General features: G+C 38.7%; 1 protein-coding gene across 3 annotated transcripts in view; it reads left to right on the top strand.

Annotated features, from left to right (window-relative positions):
- Nucleotides 1-23,505, top strand: part of SYNE1 (spectrin repeat containing nuclear envelope protein 1) — a 444,246-nt gene that overhangs the window by 286,501 nt on the left and 134,240 nt on the right. For all 3 annotated transcript variants that reach the window (XM_045865766.2, XM_064598231.1, XM_064598230.1), the window contains 6 exons: nt 2,630-2,824; nt 3,897-4,037; nt 10,739-10,906; nt 11,123-11,284; nt 18,663-18,857; nt 20,705-20,878. In XM_045865766.2, the coding sequence (XP_045721722.2) occupies nt 2,630-2,824; nt 3,897-4,037; nt 10,739-10,906; nt 11,123-11,284; nt 18,663-18,857; nt 20,705-20,878 (1,035 nt within the window). The remainder of the gene's footprint in view (nt 1-2,629; nt 2,825-3,896; nt 4,038-10,738; nt 10,907-11,122; nt 11,285-18,662; nt 18,858-20,704; nt 20,879-23,505) is intronic.

The raw sequence follows: 23,505 nt of genomic DNA, 5'->3' as shown, positions 1-23,505 counted from the left end.
TAATGGAATTTCAATTTTGAGGTGAATCTAGTATCTAGAAGGATAACTTTAACTCATAAAAATAATTGATGATTTATCCATTTCTAAGGAATTCACATTTTTTTCTGTAATTTTTTAAATGCTGCATTTAAGTTGAAAAAATTATCCTGCCACTTTTAAATCATAGGAGAGAATACTCAGGCTCTTTGCTTTTTACCTTACACACAAGGCCTTCTCCAGAGTGCGGGAGACTGCCCACAGAGGGGTAGCCACTCTACTTAGAACAGCCACTGTATCTGAAATTCCCACCTCTTTATGCTCATCCTGTGTAATCATTTTCAGAAATATCCAGTAAAAATTAAAAATACATATGCTTCCTGAGAATAGGGACTACGTTAAGCCAGTGGGGCTCCATTTTAATTTAGCAGATTTAATCACCAACCCACAAAGTTATTATGATATAGACAGGTTTTAGTCTTACAGAAGAAAGTTCTAAAGAGCTATTTCTCCAAGGGAGTCATTTGGGATAAGTATAAAATGCCTAGTAAATCAAAATCCTTTGTGGAGACCAGAATTTCATTGTTAATGAACAGCCCAAATGAGTTTTATACACAATAAAGTTGAGAACTCCAGTTTAGGAGATGGGTGGTGTGTGCTGTCAGCACGGCCCACACCTTTGCAGGGTGTAGCAGGAGGGGACACAGCCATCCATGTAGGCAGGAAAGGGGAGGGACTAAAACTAATGCTATTTCACAAAGATTCTTCAAATCTACCCCAATGGGGCAAGCCATTGTAAGAAAGCATAGCGATTTGTCCTATGAAAACACAGAATTCAAGAAGTCCACTGAGTTGGTAGATGTCTTCTCTATGTGCATGCTAATTAAAATAGAGTAACCATGTATTGGGCACTAGGTCAGATGTAGTAAGTAGCTGTTTAATCACTATTTTAAAAAAAACAACAAAACCCTATTAGGTTTAATTAAGTACCTGCAGCTCTAAAAGTTAAAGAAGTGATGATTTCTACTTTTTAAATTCTTGCTTTAGAAATTATTGTGCTATAGGGCGCCTGGGTGGCTCAGTTGGTTAAGCGACTGCCTTCGGCTCAGGTCATGATCCTGGAGTCCCTGGATCGAGTCCCGCATCGGGCTCCCTGCTCGGCAGGGAGCCTGCTTCTCCCTCTGACCCTCCCCCCTCTCATGTGCTCTCTGTCTCTCTCATTCTCTCTGTCTCAAATAAATAAATAAAATCTTTAAAAAAAAAAAGAAATTATTGTGCTATAGAAGAAGTCAAGAAGACAGGCTACTGGCTGAGTTTTGATGGGTTGTTTTTCCTTTCATTTAGTCAGTTTTGGCGGGGAGGGGAGAAACAAAATGATATATACGTGTGTCTGTGTGTATATATCTACACATACACATATATACATACACACACATTATATATATATACCAGTTTGTTGATCCACTTTGTTTCTGAACTTCCAAGTTCAAAGCTCTAGTTTGAATGTCACTGTGTTTAAAATGATAGTATGTGTATACATACATACAGACAGGCATAGAATGTATATATGCCTGTGTGTATATAGGCATATACATAACATTGTTTTAAACACGTTGACATTTAATGTTTTTGTCACAAAATATGTTACATGCGAACGCTGAATGACAGCTTTTCAGGCAACAGAGCCAAATAAAAGGAACAGAAAAAAGTAATGGTTTGGTACTTTTAAGGATTCATGTTTTGGAATAGACATCTTCATTTTTGTTAAACATGTATACATCTTTTAAGTAAGAAAATATAAATTTAATATTTTAGAATTACCACTTTAGATTATTTTTATTTAATTTTTTAGATTTTTGAGAGCTACGTGCTGTCCAGAGTATATTTTCAGTAAGCTCTTGGTAAAAGCTTTAACACCTCTATCTCTTAAAACATTTTTTCAACACCAAATGAAGTTAAAAGCCATTAAATTTGAACTGGACTGCAAAGCTCTAGTTTGGAAACATCAGAAACATGTGAGGCATGATGGAGTCCAGGAGGGAGGATTTGATGAATGTACGAAACTTTATTGTGGGAATAAGATGCGTAAAAAATTAGGGTTTCACATGTAATATTTAGCTCATCTACAAAAAAACAACTCCGTGGGTCCCAGGAACTGACATGCAGGTTACTTTTGCGACGCGGTCGGTAACAGAGGACTGCTCTATTTGATAGATTCCGTGGGGTAAGAGCTGAGCGTTGCATGTTTCTGTAGTTTTAGTCATCACATGACCTAATTTCCACGGCATGAACCATCTGGCAGTTTCGGATTCTCTAGGCATTTTAAAGAAAGTTGCCAGGGCTTCCCGTCACCTAAGCGCCTGATTGCACACGGAGCCTCCCCCGGGCTCCGACTCCCGCGGGCGCAGGGCACCGGGTCTGGCCCGCGCCGCGCAGCCGCTCTTCCAGCCCCGCCGCGCGGCGGTCGGGCTGTGGGTGCGCGGCCGGGAGGCTGGCTCCTCCGCTCGCACGTCCACATCCTGCCTCGCGGCCGCGGCCGCGCCTGGCGCAGCCCTGCGCTTTCATTGGCCGGCGCTGGAGGAAGATGAACGCCGCTAGCTGTGTTTCCTTCTGATGCTGCTCTGACACACGGTGGGGGGAAATGTTTCCCCAGGAGCTGGCTCAGAAAATCAAGGGCTACCAGGAGCAGATCGCCTCTTTGAACTCCAAGTGCAAGATGCTGACGATGAAAGCCAAGCACGCCACCATGCTGCTGACGGTGACCGAGGCGGAGGGGCTCGCGGAGGGGACGGAGGACCTGGACAGGGAGCTCCTCCCCGCGACCTCGGCCCACCCCTCTGTGGTCATGGTAAGCAAGGGCGAAGGCGGGTTTGCTGCTGTGCTATAGGGCGCTCCCTCCTGTCGGGACCCTGGCTAGGGGCTCCAGGTTCCCTCTTCGCGACTCGACCTGAGGAGCAGTCTCCTTAACCCTCGGACGACATTGGGGCCAAGGCCAGTTTTTCGTACTGTAAACAGTGACAGTTAAAATGAAGCTATTTGCTTGAGGTGGCTGAATTATTTAGTATGTCGAAGGTTGGCCCTGCATTTGTTTATAACTTAGCAATAATACTGAGAGGCTCTGACCTTCAAAAAAAAAAAAAATGTCCTTTGCACAGTTTTCTAGTTTTCTGAGGGTTAGGAGAATCAGGCTACACATATTTTTTGTGTATGTTTTCCAAGCTAAAACACTGGGTGACTAGATATGTTTGCGTATTCTGTTCTACAGATGTTTAATAAAATATAGAAGAAAAGGTCCTATTAGGAAAATAAGAAAACAGAAAAATCCAAAGTTTAGCTTTGGATTAAAATAAATAAGTTCCGTTAATTTCTGTTCTGCCACATCACTTACCTATCACTTTGTATCTAGAATGCATCGCTTATTTTGGTAACTGTAAAGTGCTGTGTATTTTCCACACATAGGAGCTGTGCCTCAGGTGGTGTGTAACCATAGCTGGACTCTTTTGAAAAAATATCACTTTGGGTGCATTTATCTCCCTAGAGTATTTGGAATTTGAGATGTCCATGGAAGACCCGTTTTCTTTTGTAGACCCTTCCCTCCCTTGTATGATTCATAATTTTTCTACTTGTCTATAAAGACACAGACAGACATCAAGGAAAGGAAACTAAAATAATCAACAGCAAAAGTCTTGATTGTGATATGCACCCCCTTTCCCTGTTTGTTTTACAAATGGTCCCTAGAGTCATACTCACTTGAGGACAAAACTTTTAAATACTAACACAGAATTTGTATGTACATTTGGGTCTCTGTATCTCTCACCTTTGCTGTATTATTACTTGTGTTCTGACCTGTGCCAGACCAGGTCTTTTGTTAACAGAGCTAACTGATGTTCATGTCCTTTGGGCTACATTTTATGTGATAGATGACTGCAGGTCGCTGTCACACTTTGCTGTCACCTGTCACTGAGGAGTCTGGGGAGGAGGGAACCAGCAGTGAAATTTCTTCTCCACCTGCGTGTCGTTCCCCTTCACCTGTGGCTAATACAGATGCTTCAGTTAACCAGGTACCAGCCATTTGGAATTCCTCTAGCTATGATCTTTGGATGGTTGCAGGACTCCATTCTCTGTTCTTAATAGACTGTGGGTGTGAACCTTGGACTTTGAGGGACACACCATTAGGTGTGAAGTTGCACAAACCGTGATTGTCACATGATGCCACTCTCGGCTCAGCACATCCGCTCTTCTTCTGGGCTGCTAGCAGTGAGATGAGCAAAAACCAGGTCACAGAAATTATAGATGGAGAAAGCCCTGTTTTAAGGCATTTAGTCTCTAACAGCTATCTGTAATGGAGTACTGCATCCTAACAGAAAATGAAATGTTTGTGTCACCATTGTAAAATAATATGATCTCTTTGTATTTTAACATTCATTAAACATGGTTTTGCCACTTACCAGCTCAGATTCTGAAGATGAAAAGCTTCTGCTCACCATATTATACTTTTTCTTTATTTACTGTCAACCAATTTAAGGGTTGTCTGCCAGTGTATATATTGGAATGCCTAAGTAGACTTGTGTTTTTTGCTTATCTTAATAATCTTAATAATCAATAATCTTAAATTTTATTTCCTATAAAGTGGAGGTAATACCTTGTTGTTATGTGGTACTGTCTAGCGTGTATTCTGCTAAATTTAGATTGTACTGAATTAAATATGTCAGAGTTTTCATGAAAAATACTGGATGGAAATAAAAAATATGCTTTTACAATAGCCAAAACTTTTTAATGTACATTAAGTAATACCTTTTTTTTTTCCTTTAGCCAAAATAGCTTTTAAAAAGTTTAATTACATGACTGAAATTATGTAAGTGTTCAAAGGAGTTGGGATTTATTATTAAGAAAGAAGCATTAAACGGAGCAAATGTTCTATAAGCTATATTACAAATCAATTACAATTATTTCTATTTTAAAGCAGAAGCATTTGAAATAGTATTTCTGTGATTAAAAAAAAAAACCCTCCTCCCCCAAAGGAGGAAAATAAAATTGTTGAAAATTTTAGATAAAACAATTCTCTTGGTAAAAATGTTTATAGCTCTAAGAAGTTATCAATTTATGCATTCATCAGACACATTCTGAGCACCTGCATGGCATGAAATCTTGTGCTGGGTCACAGGTAGGTAATAAAGGAGAAGACAACACTGCCCCTGCCCTCAAAGACCTTATAATCTAGAAATAAAGATGGATGTGGACTGAATAATAACAAAAGTGTTGAGAGGAAATGAAAAACAAAAAAAGGAGAAGTTCAGGGCACTCTGGGGGAAACTGTTCTTCAAATTCTGATTTTAAAATACATATTACTCATTCTTTGATGTTGTGTTCTTCCCTGTAGTCACAGATGTTATTAGAATCAGAGAAATATGGCTATAGTCAGCTGTTTATTGTATAGGAAAAAATTACCCTATATGTTTAATGTTCTTAAATTTTTCAAATTGAACAGTAAACACTGGCCTTGAGATGAACACTGTGGGAAGAATAGCCCTTTTCTAAGATTATCAGTCTCAGTGATACTTCTTGTAAAGTGTCTTTCAGTGTACATGTGAAAAAGCCTGATGAATGATAAAATATGCAAATGTTTTTATTATGGTTACTTTAGCTGTCAAACTCAATCAAATCCTAAAATTATGAGTGAGATTTTTGTTTTAAATCTATTTTGGCACCCCCCCCATCAAAGGAAAGCATCAATTAAATCATATTGTTAGTATACTTTTATATGATACTGCAGGTGAGCAAAAACTGTCTTTATGTCAGACAGCTTTACTCAGAGGAGGCTGTTAAAAAGCAAATGTGTTCTGTTTGGTGTTGTTGAAACAGATCAACCCTATCATTATGGCCACATGGTATTCTTCTCATACAGTAATATAAGTCAGAGGAAAATGAACAAATACTCCAACATGGCCAACAAGCTATCTCTGGAAGCGAGGAGGACATTTAGAATCCCCCTAAGTTCCACTTTTCAGACTCAAAATACTGTACAGAATGTGCACAACTGTTTCAAGGGGCGGCCAAATATAACTGCTTTATAAAATTGCAGCTGTTAAAAAAAAGGTTTTGGGCTTGCTGCTTCTGTAAGTAGATCTTCATTATATAACTGATTCCCCACCCCACCCCCCACCCCACAGTCAGTGTGTTCTGCCTCTCACAGTAGCTCTTAGCTAAGATGTGGAACGGTATAGCTTACTGGAGAGTGGAAAGCACCAGGCAGCCCCCAGATTTGCTGCAGAAGCAAAGCAAGAGTCGGGCTCCTCGGTAGAGTCAACAGAAGGCAAAGTTTGAAAAGCGCAATCCTGTACCAGGGAGAGTGCCAGGCCCCGGGTTAAAGGCTCAGAACGGGTCCCAGCCTTTCTGCGGTAAGCTGAAAGAGCCTGCAAAGTCCCTTAGCAGCCTCAGCTGTAATGAGAAGCAGTGCTCCTCAGTTCACAAAATTTTGAAAATTCAATGTGATGTGAAGCCTGAAAGTACTCTTTAACCTGGACAGTGTTAATGAAATAGTAGCGATAGTTTTCCAAATGTATTTCCTCAGGAATCTACTGGATAATAACTCTCATAACTTAGGCACAAAGCAACAAGAGACCCATGTCTAAGGATGATCCCTCATTATGCCAGTTATTGCCTCTGCTTAGTAGTTATGGAACTGATGGTTCTATTTTATTGAATCTATGTAGTCCTCAAATAGATACAAATTATTCATCTACAAAAGGTGCCATATTTTCAAATGCTTTTAAGAAACCAGGAATTGTCAGTTCTGTTTAATCGGCCTGAGCAAAACACATACACACCCACAATCTCTCTCTCTCTCTTTCTCTCTCTCTCTCTCTCTCACACACACACACACACACACGACAAAGAACCAGAAAAAAAGAATTTTTTAAAAAAATAACACAGTTGTTTTTTTCTGACTCTTTTGAGGGGCTTCTTTATTTATAATAGAGTATTTAATTTAGAATTTTTACATTTAAAGCAATTTTTTGCTTTTCTTTGTGGACAGTAATAGTATTACCTTCTGTGTATATAAAATGATAAAGTTTATAAAAGTGTTTTTACATGTACAATTCACTAGGGACACATATATATGCCTGCCTGTTATTTGCCAGACACCCTATGACATGCTCAGAGTCAAAGACAAAAGACTCAGGCTCAGAGTCAAAGACAATAAGCTCACTCCGGTCTTAAGAGAGCTCACAGTCTGGATGAGAGCAGGCAAGTAATCACAACAGAAGGGGACAGGTGCCATGACAGTGGGAAAACTGCATGGTGAGGGTGGTCTGGAATAAGCACCTGACCCGGGAGTTCAGGGGGGTCAAAGATGGCAGCCAGAGCTTTAGGAAAGGAGAACAAGTTAGGCAGCTGGTATGCACTAGAGTGACGTGAAGTTTTTCAGACAACGAGAAGGATGTATAGAAGGTGTGCTGGCTGGAAGGAGGATGACCCATCGGACAACTGCAAATAGTATCAGTATAATTAGAGAACCAGATTTGGAGGAGGAGGGAGAGGGGGACAAAAGAAACTGAGAGGGGTGAAGGAAACATCATGAAGGACAGGACCTTGAATGCCACACACAAAAAAACTGAATTTCATCCAGACGCTAATAGTTAACCACAGGGAGAATTTAACTAGAAGCTATGTATAGAAGTAGGTTTTAGAATAACTCATCCTGGATCAGTGTGGACAATAGAATAGAGATGGACAGATTCAGAACCAGAGAAGCTAGTGAGGGACAGAAGTTGCACACTCTGATGCCTGGACCAGGACTGGTGATGTTCGTGAGAGAAACAGGCTCGGGGGTGAAGAGGACCTGAGCAGCACCTCTGTTCATACACCAGGCAGCTTCTCCTCTGTTAGAATTACTGGAGCCATGTGGACACAGAGTCCAGGCTTATGTACCTTCTGGTTTGCAAAAGGAGCTGTGAATCTGGATTCTTATAAAGGCTCCCTACTTCGATGAAATTTTCAACAATTTCATACACTGCATAAGCCAGGCGAAATGTATGCAAGCCAAAGGTAGCCTGCAGGCTGCCAATTTGTAGCCTGGGAATTAGGAAGCTGTTGCTCTAACTAGAACTTAAACCAGTGCTGTGGCAAGGATATGTGTTGATAGAACTCATCCTAAATAAGCAGTGGATGGGAAGGGAGAGAAGAAATAGAGGATAAATCCCAAGCTCAGAGCTTTGGTGAGTTGAAGTTCCATTTATTGAAAGGTGGATAGAATGTTATTTTTTTTCCTAAATTCAGTTCTCATCTGGATTTATTTTATTTTATTTTTTTGGGAAATGCTGGTTTGAAGAGCATGAGGGATATAAATGTACAAATGAGTATGTGAGTGTGGAGCTTATAAATAACCAAAATTTAAGAGTGAGGGGAAGAAACAAACTACACAAAAAGCTTGAATGACTAGAGCTAGAAGGAAAACAGATTCAAGGGAAAGTGTTTCCAGAAGGGGACGGGCAGAAGTGTTGAATGCTTCTAAAAGGGGCAGAAGAAGGGCTGAAAACAATCATTTTGTTTCATAGTAAAAGAGTCATTAGGGTTGAAACTCGGCTGGGTATTTAGAAGTGGAGTGAGGATGAGAAAGTGAACATTATCAAATGTAAACTACTATTTGCAGAAGCTGGATTATCAAGTGAAAGGGAGAAAAGGAAGAAAGGGTGATCGTGACTGTGTGTTCATGTGTGATGACCCATCATGTTATGATTTGTGGACTTTTCTATTATGTGATACCCTATAAGAAAAATACCAAAAAAAAGATGTTTTTAGACTGAAAAGATTTGACTCTATTTATATGCTGGGGAAGAGTCAACAAGGAGAAGAGGAGGGTATTAATGGACCAAGGTCCTTGAAAAAGTGAAGGTGGATGGGGTTCTGGGAGTAGGTGGGAGGGTTATCCTTAAGCAAGGAGACTGGCAAGTGTAAGATAAAGGTGAGTCTGAGAATAGACAGATTTTTAGAAATCTGAGAAGTTTCAGGAGTATCTCCTCAGTGGTTTCAGCTGTTTGTGCGTGTGTGTGGAGTGTGTGTGTGTGTGTGTGTGTGTGTATACATGCACTCTGGAAAGTAAAATTGGATCGAGTCCTACTTGGGATTTTCCAGATGTTGGTAAAGCAGAGTTTAAGGGGAGAAGGAGCAAAGGTGTTGGCAAGAGAAGGGTTTAAGTAACTTTAGACATAGCCCCAAGTGCACATGGGGTGAACCAAGTCAATGATGACAGGCTGTCATGTTCAAGGGTGTGGAGGACTGAAGTGGGGTGAAAGTAGGGGAGCATGAATGGGAATGAGCCAAGCAAAGACTTGAGAATTGCAAGGTAATCTGCTCAGGGTGGTGACAGGATGACAAATGAAGAGGAACCAGTCTCCACATTCCTTCAGTTAAGGTTGGGGACTTATCTGGAAGTCTCAACAAAAACAAAATAGGTAGAAGGCCTCATGGCCACTCAAACATATGACTTCGTTTAATCCTCAGAACTCCCCAGTGCTGTACAGATTAGGGAACCAATGCGTGAGATGTGAGTGACTTTCTCCAATTATAGAGCTACTTACGAGGAGAATTTCCACTGGAATCTCAGTTGTCCTGACTCCTCAGGTGTCAGACTCCTGTCTGAACTCCTCCTACTACACAATCCTGCCAAATGCCAGGCCCCTTCCTGCTATTACTTTGGTTTCCCCAGTGGCTGGGACCTTCTTCAAGACATTATTATCCATAAAACTGAGGTATTTTAAATTCATATACATAATTATCTTCAATAGTATAATTGTAAAACTAGTGAACTTTATAATAGAAATTCCCAGAATATAAACATTACTCCCCAATTCAATTTCTATTAATATGCATAAATAAGCATAGAAACAATTGAAAACACATGAATTACATGTCTTGATAGGATAGATTCCATTATGAATACTATAAAATATGTAATGTTACTTATATCCCAAGAAACTAATAAAATATTCAAAAGTTTTATTTTTCATCGTTCACTTTATTTCTACTGTACTTCCAGGAATTGATTAGAAGGAATCCCTTTTATTATTTGTTACTTAGAGTAGTTTTAACTTCTAAGTTATTACATTTTCCTTTATTTAATATTAAAATATTTTAATTAATTTCTGTGAATAATGAACTCACAAATACTGAAGATCTGGCTATATCTTAAAAACGACTTATAGATTTAATTTTATTTAAATCAAGTACTTTTTAAATTCAATTAACATATAATGTATTATTGGTTTCAGAGGTAGAGATCAGTGATTCATCAGTCTTATATACTGAATTTAAATAAAAATAAATTTTAAAAAATAATAAATAAATAAAGTCCTTTTTAAAATTATGTAGAACTTTAATCAATGCATTAAACATGTTAGGAAATAGATACTTCAGATTCTCTTTTTTTGCCCTACTAGTTAATCAAGCTTTAAACATGTGTACCATTCAAATCCTTTGTATTTCCATTTTACTGAATATAAACTAAGAATGAGTTTTGGCAACTTGAAATATTGGTAAATTCATTCGTTTTTTAATAGAAGCCAAAATTCAAAAGCAACTGTAATGTGCTTTGATATGATCTTTAAATTCTTCTTGTCACAAGAATTATACTAACTTCTATAATTTCTAGCCCCCTGAGACATAGGTGAGTCCTGAACCTTTCCTCCACATGACAGACAGTACCCAGAGCATGTTTACTTTGTCTTCCTCTTGAATCCAACACTGGGCTTTGTACCCACAGGACATTGCTTATTACCAAGCACTATCTCCCGAGAGGTTGCAGACCGATGCCTCGAGAATCCACCCCAGCACATTGCCATCTCAGGAGTTCTATGAACCAGGGCTGGAGCCATCTGCTACTGCTAAACTGGATGATCTGCAGCGTTCTTGGGAAACTTTAAAGAATGTGGTAAGTCTCTGAAACGTGGAATTGTTTAAGTTGACCAGACACAGATTACCTTAGCGATTGTCTTATGAAACACATGCAGAGAGTTTACACACTCGGTACACTGTTGAATACCCTGTGTTGGGCCACAGAGGTAAGAATGTCATATGAGGAAAGAAATGTTGTAATCTAGAAGATAAGGGGCTAGGAAACATTTGGTAATATCCTGTTCTTCTGCAGATCAGTGAAAAGCAGCGAACTCTCTATGAGGCTTTGGAACGCCAGCAGAAGTACCAGGACTCCCTCCAGTCCATCTCCACAAAGATGGAGGCCATTGAGATGAAACTCAGTGAGAGTCTGGAGCACGGCAGGAGTCCAGAAAGCCAGATGGCTGAACATCAGGTAAAAATAGCAATGACTTCAGTTTCCTGCAGGATTAAGTAGGTGCACTCTTGTGACTGATTGATCAGCCAGCCAGGCGGCCAAGCATGTGTTTGGGAGAGCAGACTGACTTTTTTTTTTAATATCAGTTCTTACAGAGTAAACAAGATTCCAAATGGTGGTTGTTTCCACCACTGCTTCAGGGAGGGATCTAAGAGAGGAAGATAGAAATTCAGACCTTGAACTTAAAGAAAGCTGCATGCATTGGTATTGCTTTTTTACTTTTATCACACAGAGTGCATTTCCTACTAGTTGCCACGTTATTTTATTGTTGTTGTGAACTGTTGTTGTAGGAATAAAATGTACACCGCATCCCCCTTCTCTGGCTATTGTTGTTTTGAAGAAATTTAGCCAGTGTGTGCCTAGCAGCTTCCCATTATCACTAGAGAATAGTTCTCAGGCTTAGTGGACAAAGAAGCCGTTGAAGAATAGGGGTTCAAAGTTATACTCTTAGAGTTGTCCCTGACTTGAATCAATTTTTAAAAAGTTATATAAACTAGGCAAAACTTTAGCTTTACATGAGAAACAGAGATGATTACATTAACCTAACTCAGAAAAGTGTTAAAAATGCATCAATTTAAAATGCATGCTGAGAAAGTGCATATATCAAAATCTAGTTAATGCTTCAGCAGTATGATCAAGTGTGCTATTAATGCACAATCAGGTATAACTGGGAGCCAAGGGTACTGAGGTGTTCACCTAAATATGCAGTCACACTGATGGGGGAAATATTACCTGACCCCAAGCAGAAAAAAGGAGCATGTAATGACCCTATAAAAGGCAGAGGAAAAGAAAGGTATTTTAGATGCAAACTAAGTGCTATAAAAGCATGATATGATATGTGTATCTGTCAAGTACTGGGACATTTATCAGCTTTAAGAGTGAAACTCTGTACTTTGTTTTTGGAACCCAGGATAATCTTGGAATACACTGGTTGTTGATATGTATAGCCTAAGATAAAATTTCATTCTTTTACAGTATAAGACCTTACAGTATAACACAAAAATGAGAACATTTCATCTAGAGACAACATATTGAGAAACAGTGGTTTCAGGTTTTTGACACTCTTGTGACTTCTTAAAATAGAGACCAAAGTGTAGCACCCATTTTTAGGCCCTATTTTGGTAAAACTGCCTTCTACGGGGCTTTCTGCTGTCCCAAAGTCATCCATAGTCAGTCTGGTTTGGGCAGGGTGCTATAAAAATAGAAGATTAAAGTCAGTATTTGTTTACCTGGACCAGACCAAACAGTCTGGTTTGGGCAGGGTGCTATAAAAATAGAAGATTAAAGTCAGTATTTGTTTACCTGGACCAGACCAAACATGAGGACAATCAGGGACTTGGGTGACGATTTACAATGCAATTTTCTTCCGAGTGCCACCATCCTCTTAAACTGTCACTCCAGTTTTCATGTTGTCAGCTGCCACCCCCTCACTGTCATCTGAGGTGTTGTCTGTGTCACACCAGTGTGCTCCCCGGGGTTCTCTCTGCTCCTCTGCCCGCCCAGCCCCGTCTGCCTGGAGGGGGAGGACCACTCACCTCCACTTGATTACAGTTTCCTCTAAACATTCAAAGGGAATTTGGCATACATTATCCAAAGGCTACATTAGAGTGAATTCGAGTGTCACAGGCTCAGATTATCAGAAGCAGGGGTTCCTGGGAGAGTTTACATAGTTCTACTCTCTCTACTCTCAGGGTCATCTCTGCCTTTGTTCAAGGCCCATCATTCTAGTGTGCCAGGTGACTGACCACATCTCACCAAGATCCTTCACTGGGTCCCCCCAGGATCTAGGAACTGCATGAGAATAGGATCCTGGTAGTCTGCCCTGACATTCCAGAGATCTTAACTGAAAATGCAGGTTAGCTCCCAGTCACCATTACCTGACGTGCATGAACAATGTAGAGCAGAATTATTATTTTCTTCAAGGGACTTAATGGAGAAAACTCAAAATTGCATGTTAATGCGAAGTATTAAATATTAGAAATGAATCTGTGACTTTTCTTGTAATTAAGCCAACTACTTGACTTTCTGTATCTTTCTAAATTGGGAGTGGTAATGCGAACAATTTTAGCAGTGAGGAGATAGAGCTAATGCCATGATGATTATCCATCATCTGAACTTAACAATTACATTAATGCTCTAATGAGAGGCAAAGAAAATATAAATAATGTAATATTTTTCATATGATCACAAATCTAAAATTCTCCATCTGACCTACTTTTGCCGTCTGTACCTATGTTCTACAAATTCTGGGACAGAGCTGCCCACGTGAAAAGCTAATGGTATCACAAAGTCTAAATTGGTTCTTAGCTTCTGGAATGGCATGTTAAAAATTCCAAGAACTGTTGTAGAATTACTATTTCTAAGTTCCAGCTGAATGTGGGTGAGGAAGTCCGGTATGCTTTTTATATTTTCCAAAAATTAATAGAAACACTTAAATTGTTATTTCTTTCCCAACACTCTCTCGGAAGTATTAATGTTTCTTTAAAGAGCTATCCTGATCCCTACATTTTCCTCTAAACATTTGTCTAAATCTACTGAATTTGGGTGGAGTGCTGTGCCTTTCCTGTTATCTTCTCTAAATTGTATGGTAGATCTTAGCTTGTCATTAATGCAGGCATCAATGCTGTTCATAAGCTGACTTGTGGCTGTTCTAAGTGATAAGCCTTCTTTGATAGGGACCTTCGTGGTCATGGGCAGTTCATGCTTTGTGGGTATGTGCTGTCTTTGCCACATTAAGCTCTGTGACAGGTAGGAAGCAGGGCTCTGAGGTAATTTTGTTTTTGTTTTTGCTTTTTCAATATACATGACAACTCCAAGTTTGAAACGAGCTGTGCTAATGTTGATAGTTCTGAAAGTCACAGTAAAGTTCACGTTTACCTTTGGTGTTAAACCAAACATGAACTTCATGTTCTCCCCAGAGGTGAATCATTTTAGAGAAGCCCAAGGTACTTCTCTAAACCACAGAAGCATCATGCACATATCCTTGTAAAAACAAGTCAGAAACCCAAGGATGTGCGTTTCTTCTCCTTCTCTTCGTCTTAAGTCGGATGTTGTAAGGGAAGAGCTGGTCACCAGGGGAGACAGAGTTACAGGGTGAAGACATATTTGACTGCTGGATCTTTTTGTTTAAATACTCAAATCACGTAAAATTAACCACTTTAATGTGTGCAGTCAATGCCATTTAATACTTTCACAGTGTCATTCGACCACCGCCTCTATCTGATTTCAAACCATTTTACCTCAGGAGAAAACCCCATCTCCGGTAAGCTTGGCTGCTTGATCTCAAAGTTTAAAACCATAGCTACCTTCCAAAAACATCCACTGTCCCTTGAGAGTAAACTGAAGCGTGAATAGGGAGGCTTGACCCTGAAAACCAACAGTTCCAGGATTCCTGAATCCCTTACTCCTTACTCCAGAACCTTCAGAGAGCTGTTTTAGAACATCGTGAGCCTGAAACAGAAGCTGGTGACCTCACTGCACACTGGCTTGGTCAACTCCACTGAGGTTCAAGGAGGTGGCTTTTTCTTTTCCTGATTCAGATACCTCTTTTATCTATCATGAGTTAGAATTAAGTCAGCTAGATGCGTTGAGCACCTACTATGTGCACAGCTGAAAAAAACACACTTTCTCATTAATATATGATTTAAAAATGTGCTTTTTGGGTGAATTACCAACACATTGTACAAAAAAAGTAATGGGATTGTGGGTTACAGTGATGGGAAGTAGATAAAAGGAAATTCTATCAGGTCTTTTGGGAAGCACAGATCTTAAAAATTTGTAGTGGCAACAGGAATGGGTAGGAGGCGGTATAAACATAAACACATGTGAAGGCACAGAGTAGAGAATGGGAGTGAGCATGGTATAAGATAGTGAGGGGCTCTCCTTGCTCGTACAGAGGATCGGTGCAAAAAAAAAAAAAGACGTAATGGGGTCAGTCTAGTTATGGAGAAGCCTTTAAAAGAGACCAAATAATATGAATTTTAGGTATTTGACAATAGAAAAAATGGTTATGAATTAGTGGAAAATAATTTATTGGAGAAAAAGCATTTTGAATGTATAACAAACAAGATCAGTCTTTAAATTCATTGCAGTCTCATTAAAGCATCCCAGCAAGTTCTTTGGTGGAGATTGACAAGCTAATTCTAAAATATTTTGCAAGGGGCACCTGGGTGGCTCAGTTGGTTAAGTGTCTGCCTTTGGCTCAAGTCATGATCCCGGGGTTCTGGGATCAGCCTCGTATTGGGCTCCCTGATGAGCAGGCAGTCTGCTTCTCCCTCTGGCTCTCCTGCTCACTCTCACTTGCTCTCTCTCTCTCAAATAAATAAAATCTTTTAAAAAATTAAAATATTTTGCAAATGTATAAAAATATATATTGAAAATGAAAAGGGTCAAAAATAGCCAAGACAACTGCAAAGAAGATGAATAAGGCTGAAGGATGTATCCTACCAGAGAGCGACTTACAAAGCAATAGTAATTATGATAGTGTGGTATTGGCACAGATAGCCCAACTGGGTCAATGGAACAGAATTAGAAGCCATAAGGACACAGACATCTACAAAGACATATGGTTTATGTCAAATATTATACTGCAAAACAATGGCTGAAAAATAGTATTTTCAATAAGTCATGCAGGGTCAATTGGATATCCATATTTAAAAAAAAAAATTGACCCCTGCCTACCCGGGACACAAAAATTAAGTTTGGGTGTATTGTAGATCTAAATGTGAAGGTTAAAAAAAAAAAAAAAAAAAAAAAAATTTTGAAATAGAACTTCTCAAACTATCTGTAGTAATTAATTTTTGAAATTTCTGACCCATCAGACCAGTATTTTAGCAAAATAAAATAAGATACTGCTTGGACATATCAATGTCACATTGCTTTAAAAGTTTCTTGACACCTACAGTATCTCAGTCTTGTCATGAATTGGTAACAAGCATTTTGCAGACTGATACTATTTCGTGGGCCATACTTTATTTAAAGTATCTTCTTCTGTAAGATGACATGGGGAAATACATTCATGAGCTTGGGTAGGCAAAGATCTCTTAAATAAGACACCAAACCTAACCCTAACTTTCCCAGTGAAGGAAAATGCTGATATATTAGACTATAATAAAATTAAGAACTTCATTTTATCAAAAGGCAGCAGGAGGGAAGTCATTCCTATTAAGGGACAACCATATCACAAAGTGGGAGCAGATATTTGCAATACACAGAACCAAAAGGAACACAGACACTCCTATCCAAAATATAGAAACAACTTTACACATCAATAAGAAAAGGAAAGACTCCAGGGGACAAAAGATTTTTAGCAGGCAGTCCCAAAAGAGGATATCCAGATGGCCAAGAAGCATAGGAAAAAGTGCTCAATCTCATTAGTCATCAGGGAAATGCAAATTAAAACTACAGTGAGATAGTACCATGAACCCACTAGAAAGACTTAACTGGAAAAGATCCACAAACCAGGTGACAGTGGAGTACCATACAGCAATGAAAATAACCATCTCTTTCTACATGCAACGTGAGCAACTTTCATCATCATGACAGGGAAGGAAAGAAGCCAGACACAGAGCTGTACCTCAGGCATGATTTCATTTTTATGAAGCTCAAAAATAGGCAAAAGTAATCTGTGATGTTTACAGGTAACACTGTGGTGATCTTTGGGAAGGAGGGAGGTGGTAACAGGGAGGAGGTCAAAAGGGCTTGTGGCGTCCTTGTTCTGTTTCTTGATCTGAGTGGCAGGACATGGGTATATGCAGTTTGTGAAAATTTATGGACCTATACACTTAAGAGTCACGCACTTCTCTAGATGTATAGAATAACTTCAATATAAATATTTTAAAAATCAATTGAGTATGATGACACTTGATATTAGGAGAAGAGAAGGTGTTTTTGTTGTTTTGTTTTCTAATATTCGTTGAGAGCCCACTCCGAGGAGGCCCTGGGCTTACACTGAAGCCCACAGTCCTATGGCAGAGCTGTGAACTATGCAAGTCTGGGTACATGAGAAACTATGAAATATTAGTAAAGATGAAGCCTGGCGGCCCCTCATGTGGTAGCACCTGTTTTTTCTACACTTGGTCTTAGCCAAAAGACCTGTTTTTTCTAACACACCACTCAAATCCTAAATAAGAATTTCTCCCGTCAAGATTCCAGTCAAGGAGCAAGTCATAACATACCAAAACCTGGGAAATAAAAACCATGTATGTAGTTGTGATGGATGTGAATAAAGAAATCAGCCTGCTATTTGCCTGAAAGAGCTGAAGGTCCTAGAGTGAGTACAGAAGGCGGGAATGTCGCGAGCAGGAAGTATGGATGGTAGCAGGGCGGGAAGTGGTGAGACATACAAGTAGGGCAAGGAGTCTGGCTCTTATTTTACAGGCAATAAGCCACTAAGTATTTTAAAGCAGGGGAATGAGAGGATCTGATTACCTTTTTAAAAGTTCACTGGGATTGCTTTGTGCAGATTGGACTGGAGAGGCCAGGTAAGCCCGTAAGCAGGAGAGCTGACCAGTAGACCATTAGAGCAATTCAGTAAGAGAGCTGGCTGTGACTTGGGGTGGGGCAGAGGAGACCTACAGGATACGTCGTGGAGGAATTGGTGTTGATTGGATGTGGCGAGTGGAGAGGAGGTGTGAAGAGTGACTCCTAGGTCCTGAGCTTGAACAATGAGAGAGTGTCACCTTTCACTGAGATGAAGACAGAGGAGGAAGCAAGCTTTGTATGTATTGCACTGGAAATACCCGGGAAATGTGTACGTTGAATATAAAGCCTAAAATTTAGGAGAGTTGTCTGGGTAAGGGATACACCCCTGTGAGTGTTCAGCATTAGAAAGCATTTGAAACCTCAGCAATGGACAGGAGACAATGAGGAGAGGGTGACGACATAGAAACAGGTGACGGATCTCCCTGGTCTTGTGTCATGTAAGCTTTGGGTTAAAGTGTAGTGCTGTGTCAGACTTGGGGAAATTTGGAGTGGGAAAAATCATGTTGAGGAAGAAAGTAGTGAATTCTGTTTTCAACATAGAATCGTAGACTCAGACTGAGCATGCCCCCTCTTCTTGGACTGCAGATGAGCCTAATTGAAAGTCAGAAGGATTAATTAACTTGTTCAAATTCATTTACATTAGGGACACAAATGGTTTTGAAGTCGGAAATGTCCTGGCATTCATTCTGGTACTTTCATTTCAGAACTTAGGTTAGTGGGACCCCTGTTTGCTGGTTAAATGACTTGCCCGTGAAGAATCTTCACTAATCTCAATGTGAGACTCAGCTAGGGATGTGATTCCTCAGGCCAAAAAAATACATACAGGAGTGTGATTCCACAGTCTTCTCCACAGGCATTGATGGATGAGATTCTCATGCTTCAAGATGAGATCAGTGAGCTCCAGTCGTCTCTTGCGGAGGAGCTGGTGTCCGAGTCTCCCGAGTCCGACCCCGCCGAACAGCTGGCCTTGCAGTCCACGCTCACCGTCTTAGCCGAGCGAATGTCCACCATCAAGATGAAGGCCTCAGGGAAGCGGCAACTTTTAGAGGTAACAAGTAACTCTGAAGGTGCCCCTCACATCTACCTTCACTCTCCAACTTGTGTTGACAAGCATGCGGGTTATTTACGTGATCTACATTTTTATAGTTTCCCACTCAGAAGAAGCTGGTATTGTGTGTGTCTCAAGGAGGGTCTCGTGAATAGAGCACTGAGTCACTGTGTAGCCATGAATGCGTCTTTTCACCACTTCCTGGCTCATTTCAGCATGAAAAATTGAGAATGTGGAAAGCAAAACTTGGTAGACGTGAGCCTTGTGAAGAATAATTGTGAAAGGTTTGCATAATGGTTTGCTCTGTTTAAATAAGAGCATTTTGGGGCGCCTGGGTGGCTCAGTTGGTTAAGCAACTGCCTTCGGCTCAGGTCATGATCCTGGAGTCCCGGGATCGAGTCCCGCATCGGGCTCCCTGCTCAGTGGGGAGTCTGCTTCTCCCTCTGACCCTCCTCCCTCTCATGCTCTCTGTCTTTCATTCTCTCTCTCGCAAATAAAATCTTAAAAAAAAAAAAAAAAAAATTTAAATAAGAGCATTTTATGACCAGTATTACTAATACTCTGAAGAATAAATCCTTAGTCACCCTTAGCCAGTTTGAGCACATTAGTTCATGAAAATAGTTTTGTAATTCTGGTTCTCATGTTACTTAACTTTAACATTATTTAATAGATAAATTTTAGTGATGATAACATGGGTTACTAAATGAGTTATTTTGCTTTTTCTTTGTTTTGTTATAATTCCTGGCCCTAAACATATGTAATGTTCATATGTTGCTCCTATAAATTTGATGAGACTGGAAACCTCTTAAGGACCTTTAGAGTATCTCTCTCCTGGTGTCTCCAGGGTCAAGCAGCTTCTCTGGCACATGATCAGTTCTCAACACATTTCTTATTATATGAACTTAAGATTATTTATGTAGCTGCTGGTTATGCTATAATTCAGTTGAACATGGACCTGTTATTGTGTGTAGGCTCTTTCCAGCTTTACCTATTATAAGATTAGTCAAATCATATATTCATTTATTTGTTGTTTAGGAGACGCTTAAAATCAATGTGTCAGCTTTATTTAATATCTATTTTCAACAAGCTTCTCTGGTGATTCTAATGTGAGCCCAGAAATTTAAAAATAACAATAATAAGTTTTTAATGAAATAATTTTTAAAATAAGGTATTTACAGTACTTGTCTTAAGAATTAATTTTTTAATTCATTACTACTGTCCCTAATCATGCTATGAAATCCTTGAGGAGTTTTAAAATGAAGTGATTGGCTTGGATTTTTTTTTTTTAATATGAATTATTTACCATCATTGAGAAAACCCAGAGAGGTAACCAAAAAATTTGAATTTCTGCCTTCACCCAAGAAACTCATACCACTGAACCCCCCCTTCCTGCAGGGAATCACTTGCCTGAAACTGCATGGTGGTACTCTGTCCCCACCACTGCTTACACCTTCCCAGACATTGAGGTAAAGCATCTATTGCCATTTACTGTCTTCCACCATTGTTTTGTTCTAATCCTTGGTCAGTTTCCATTATTTATATTATCTGCCTAGTGCCATAGCCATAGTATGCAAGAAGCTTAAACTCTGGGTTCACCTTAGAATCATCAGAGAAGCATTGAACAAATACCAATCTTGAGACTCACTTCCAGAAACTCATTTATCACTCCAGGTTGTGGCTTAAGCATAGGTATTTTTTTTAATTTTTAATTTTTAATTTTTAATTTTTTTTTAAGTTTCACAGGTGATTCTGATGCACAACCAGGACTAAGAACCTGGATCTGTTGTGTTGAATCCTAATGACTTGACCTCATGGTGATCTATGTTACATTCTATTTAATTCATTAGGAGAAGTTAAATGATCAGCTTGAGGAACAGAGACAGGAACAGGCTCTGCAGAGGTATCGCTGTGAAGCTGACGAGCTGGACCACTGGCTCTTGAGCACTAAGGCTACTCTGGACACCGCACTGGGTACAGCCAAAGAGCCTATGGACATGGAGGCCCAGCTGGTGGACTGCCAGGTACAAAAATGGTCTTGAAGGAATATGGGAATATGTCAACATCATGAAGTACATTGTTTAACTACAGAAAACATAATAGTAAAAAGACTTGGTACGGATATATGATTTTTCACAATCTGTATATTCTATATGGTTAGAGAGTAGAAAAACAATACCTTATAAAAGATTAAATGATATCCGAAATTGGACTTAGTCTTTTGAAAAAATTTACCACTAGTATCTACTCTTTAGAAAATCTTCAGCTTCCTAAAGGACATTTTTTAAAGACCATAAATACCAAAAACACTTATGGTATCTCTATTTAGTGGCTAGTAAGAACTACAAACCCAATGAAAAGAATTAGTATCAGTGAATCAGACTGTGGATAAACTGTGTGGATAAACACAGCAGGAGGTGTCTCTAGGTACTCTGTTGCAATTTTGGTTCTAATTCTGATATATTGTTTGGACAACTTGGAAAAACTGTCAGTTATAGGCAGACAGCCTGAACACAGAAGGTTGTCTTTTGGAGCAGAAAAATACTTCCTCTGATGTGAGGTCTCTTGGAATTAATGTAAGGACTAATTATATTAAGGTTTTTATTGTAATATTTTTTATATCTTCACTATGGAAAATTGCAAACACATGTATAAGTATAGAGACTAGATAATGTCCCATGTACCAGTCACTGAATTTCAATGATTATCAACATAATAGACTTCACATGTGGGTGAAGTATATCTAGAAGCTCTTTCATTTAACAAACTAGCAAGTATCTAGAAAGACTTACTAATCTGCAGGGTTAAGTATCAGTATGTGTAACTTTATATGTCTCCTATTTGGAATCAGGAAATATGCAAAAACCATTAATGAATGAACACTATCTTTTTTCTTAATATATAGTATGCTATTTTGATCATTCCTTTTATGATTTGAGGCTTATTGTGATATTGATCATTATAACTTGGATTTTTAAATTCTCTAGGCTGCTTATCTATGTGTATTCAAAGCATTGTTGTTCTCTGCCTGGATGGGAGAGAATAGAGAACCACGTGTGAATGTTTTCTGTTTTTTATATCATCTTTCCTAAAGTTTCCTTGCTGGAAAGATATGTCTATTTTTTACGTTCCCTGCTAGTGCTTAAAATTAGCACATGTACTAACTAGCATTCCAAAATTATGTTTTACCATTACTCCCACCTATCCCTTTTGGATGTCTCTATTTTTGTAGCTATGCATAAATTCCACAATTCAGATAATATATTTCAGGGTTTTTATGAAGTATTGAAATGGTATTTTGACAACATTTTTAGAAACTAGAAGCATATGGAATCACACAAGTATATAGCAGTTCCTCGGTCAATTCAAATGTAGTATTTAAGCCAGTCATGTAATTTAGGAGTGTGGCTATTACTAGGGTCTCATTATGAATTTTGGGGCCCTGGGCACCTTGCTTCTATGGGCTTCTTCCTCTATAAAAATACTAAAAATTATATTTTTATTTTATAACTGCTTTGGTACAAAGACTAATATGATCCAGGGTAGATTTATTAATACATACTCACTATTATATTCATTTTTTTCCTTCTGATTTTAGAAGAAATTAAAATTAAGATTTTTATTGGGCCTCTAAAAGTATTATGAGCTCTCAGCACTGTGTCAGCTGTGCCTAATGGAGGAGTCTGTCCGGCACATAATTATATTAGTTTCTCAAAAAACAGTCTTCAGGAAATCATCCATTAAGCTCCATTTCATTAAACATTTCATGCTTCCATTTAGTTCTAATTTTTTGGTTCCAACATATATTCTTACTAGTTGATGACAGTTTTTCTGATTTAAAATATCTTTTCTCATTAGTAAAATACTTGATTACTTGATTAAATATAAATTAGATAGTACATTTTAAAAAGTTCAGAGTTAAAGAATATAAGAACAGAATGATTTCTGCAAAAAATAAAATGATTGTTACTTGTTTAGCTTTGATGTTTTTATCTTGGTCTTTTTTAGTTTTTGTTTTAAATCTTACCTTGAAGAAGGGAGACTAGTTTGCTCCTTCTCTAAACTTAGCCTCTATTTGAAAAGAAAAGGCAGCTCTAGAGAGTTGTCACAGAAAGTGAAAGTAAAATTCTTATGAAAACTTTTAGAAATGTAAGGTTAAAAGTACATTATATAAAAAACAAAAAAATTAAAATCAAGAAATAAGAGCAGTAATCAAAAAAAAGCAATGTCTTGAAAGAGAAAATCATCTTTAAATTGACAAGAAAGGGTTGATCATATGACATCTTTACTATTATTAGTCATAAGCATCACAATCTAACACTAAAATGATAAAACAGTCACAATAATGGGATAATACAAAGGCATGGTCTTTTCTCCTTATCCATTGGCTATATGAAATATGCTTTCCGTGTGCTTTTCCAACATGTTTTCCATTATACAATATCTAATCTTAAGAAGAGAAAAATTAGGAAGCTCAAGGAATTTTTAAAAATCTATAACTACTCTTCAGGTCTGTCAGAAAAGTAGGAAAAAACCCAAAGGCATATTCTTTTGGTGAAAGACTAAGGAAGTGTTGTATTTCGACATGAGAAAGGATCTTTGCCGAAGCCAGCAAGATGTGTGAATTTTCATCCTCATTTCTGTTGCTCCA

The sequence above is a fragment of the Mirounga angustirostris genome, unplaced genomic scaffold, assembly GCF_029215605.1.
Source record: "Mirounga angustirostris isolate CCGP_5_RB_7025 unplaced genomic scaffold, mMirAng1.0.hap1 SCAF_8, whole genome shotgun sequence".
NCBI classification, from domain to species: domain Eukaryota; kingdom Metazoa; phylum Chordata; class Mammalia; order Carnivora; family Phocidae; genus Mirounga; species Mirounga angustirostris.
This window is presented reverse-complemented; position numbering and strand designations above follow the sequence as displayed.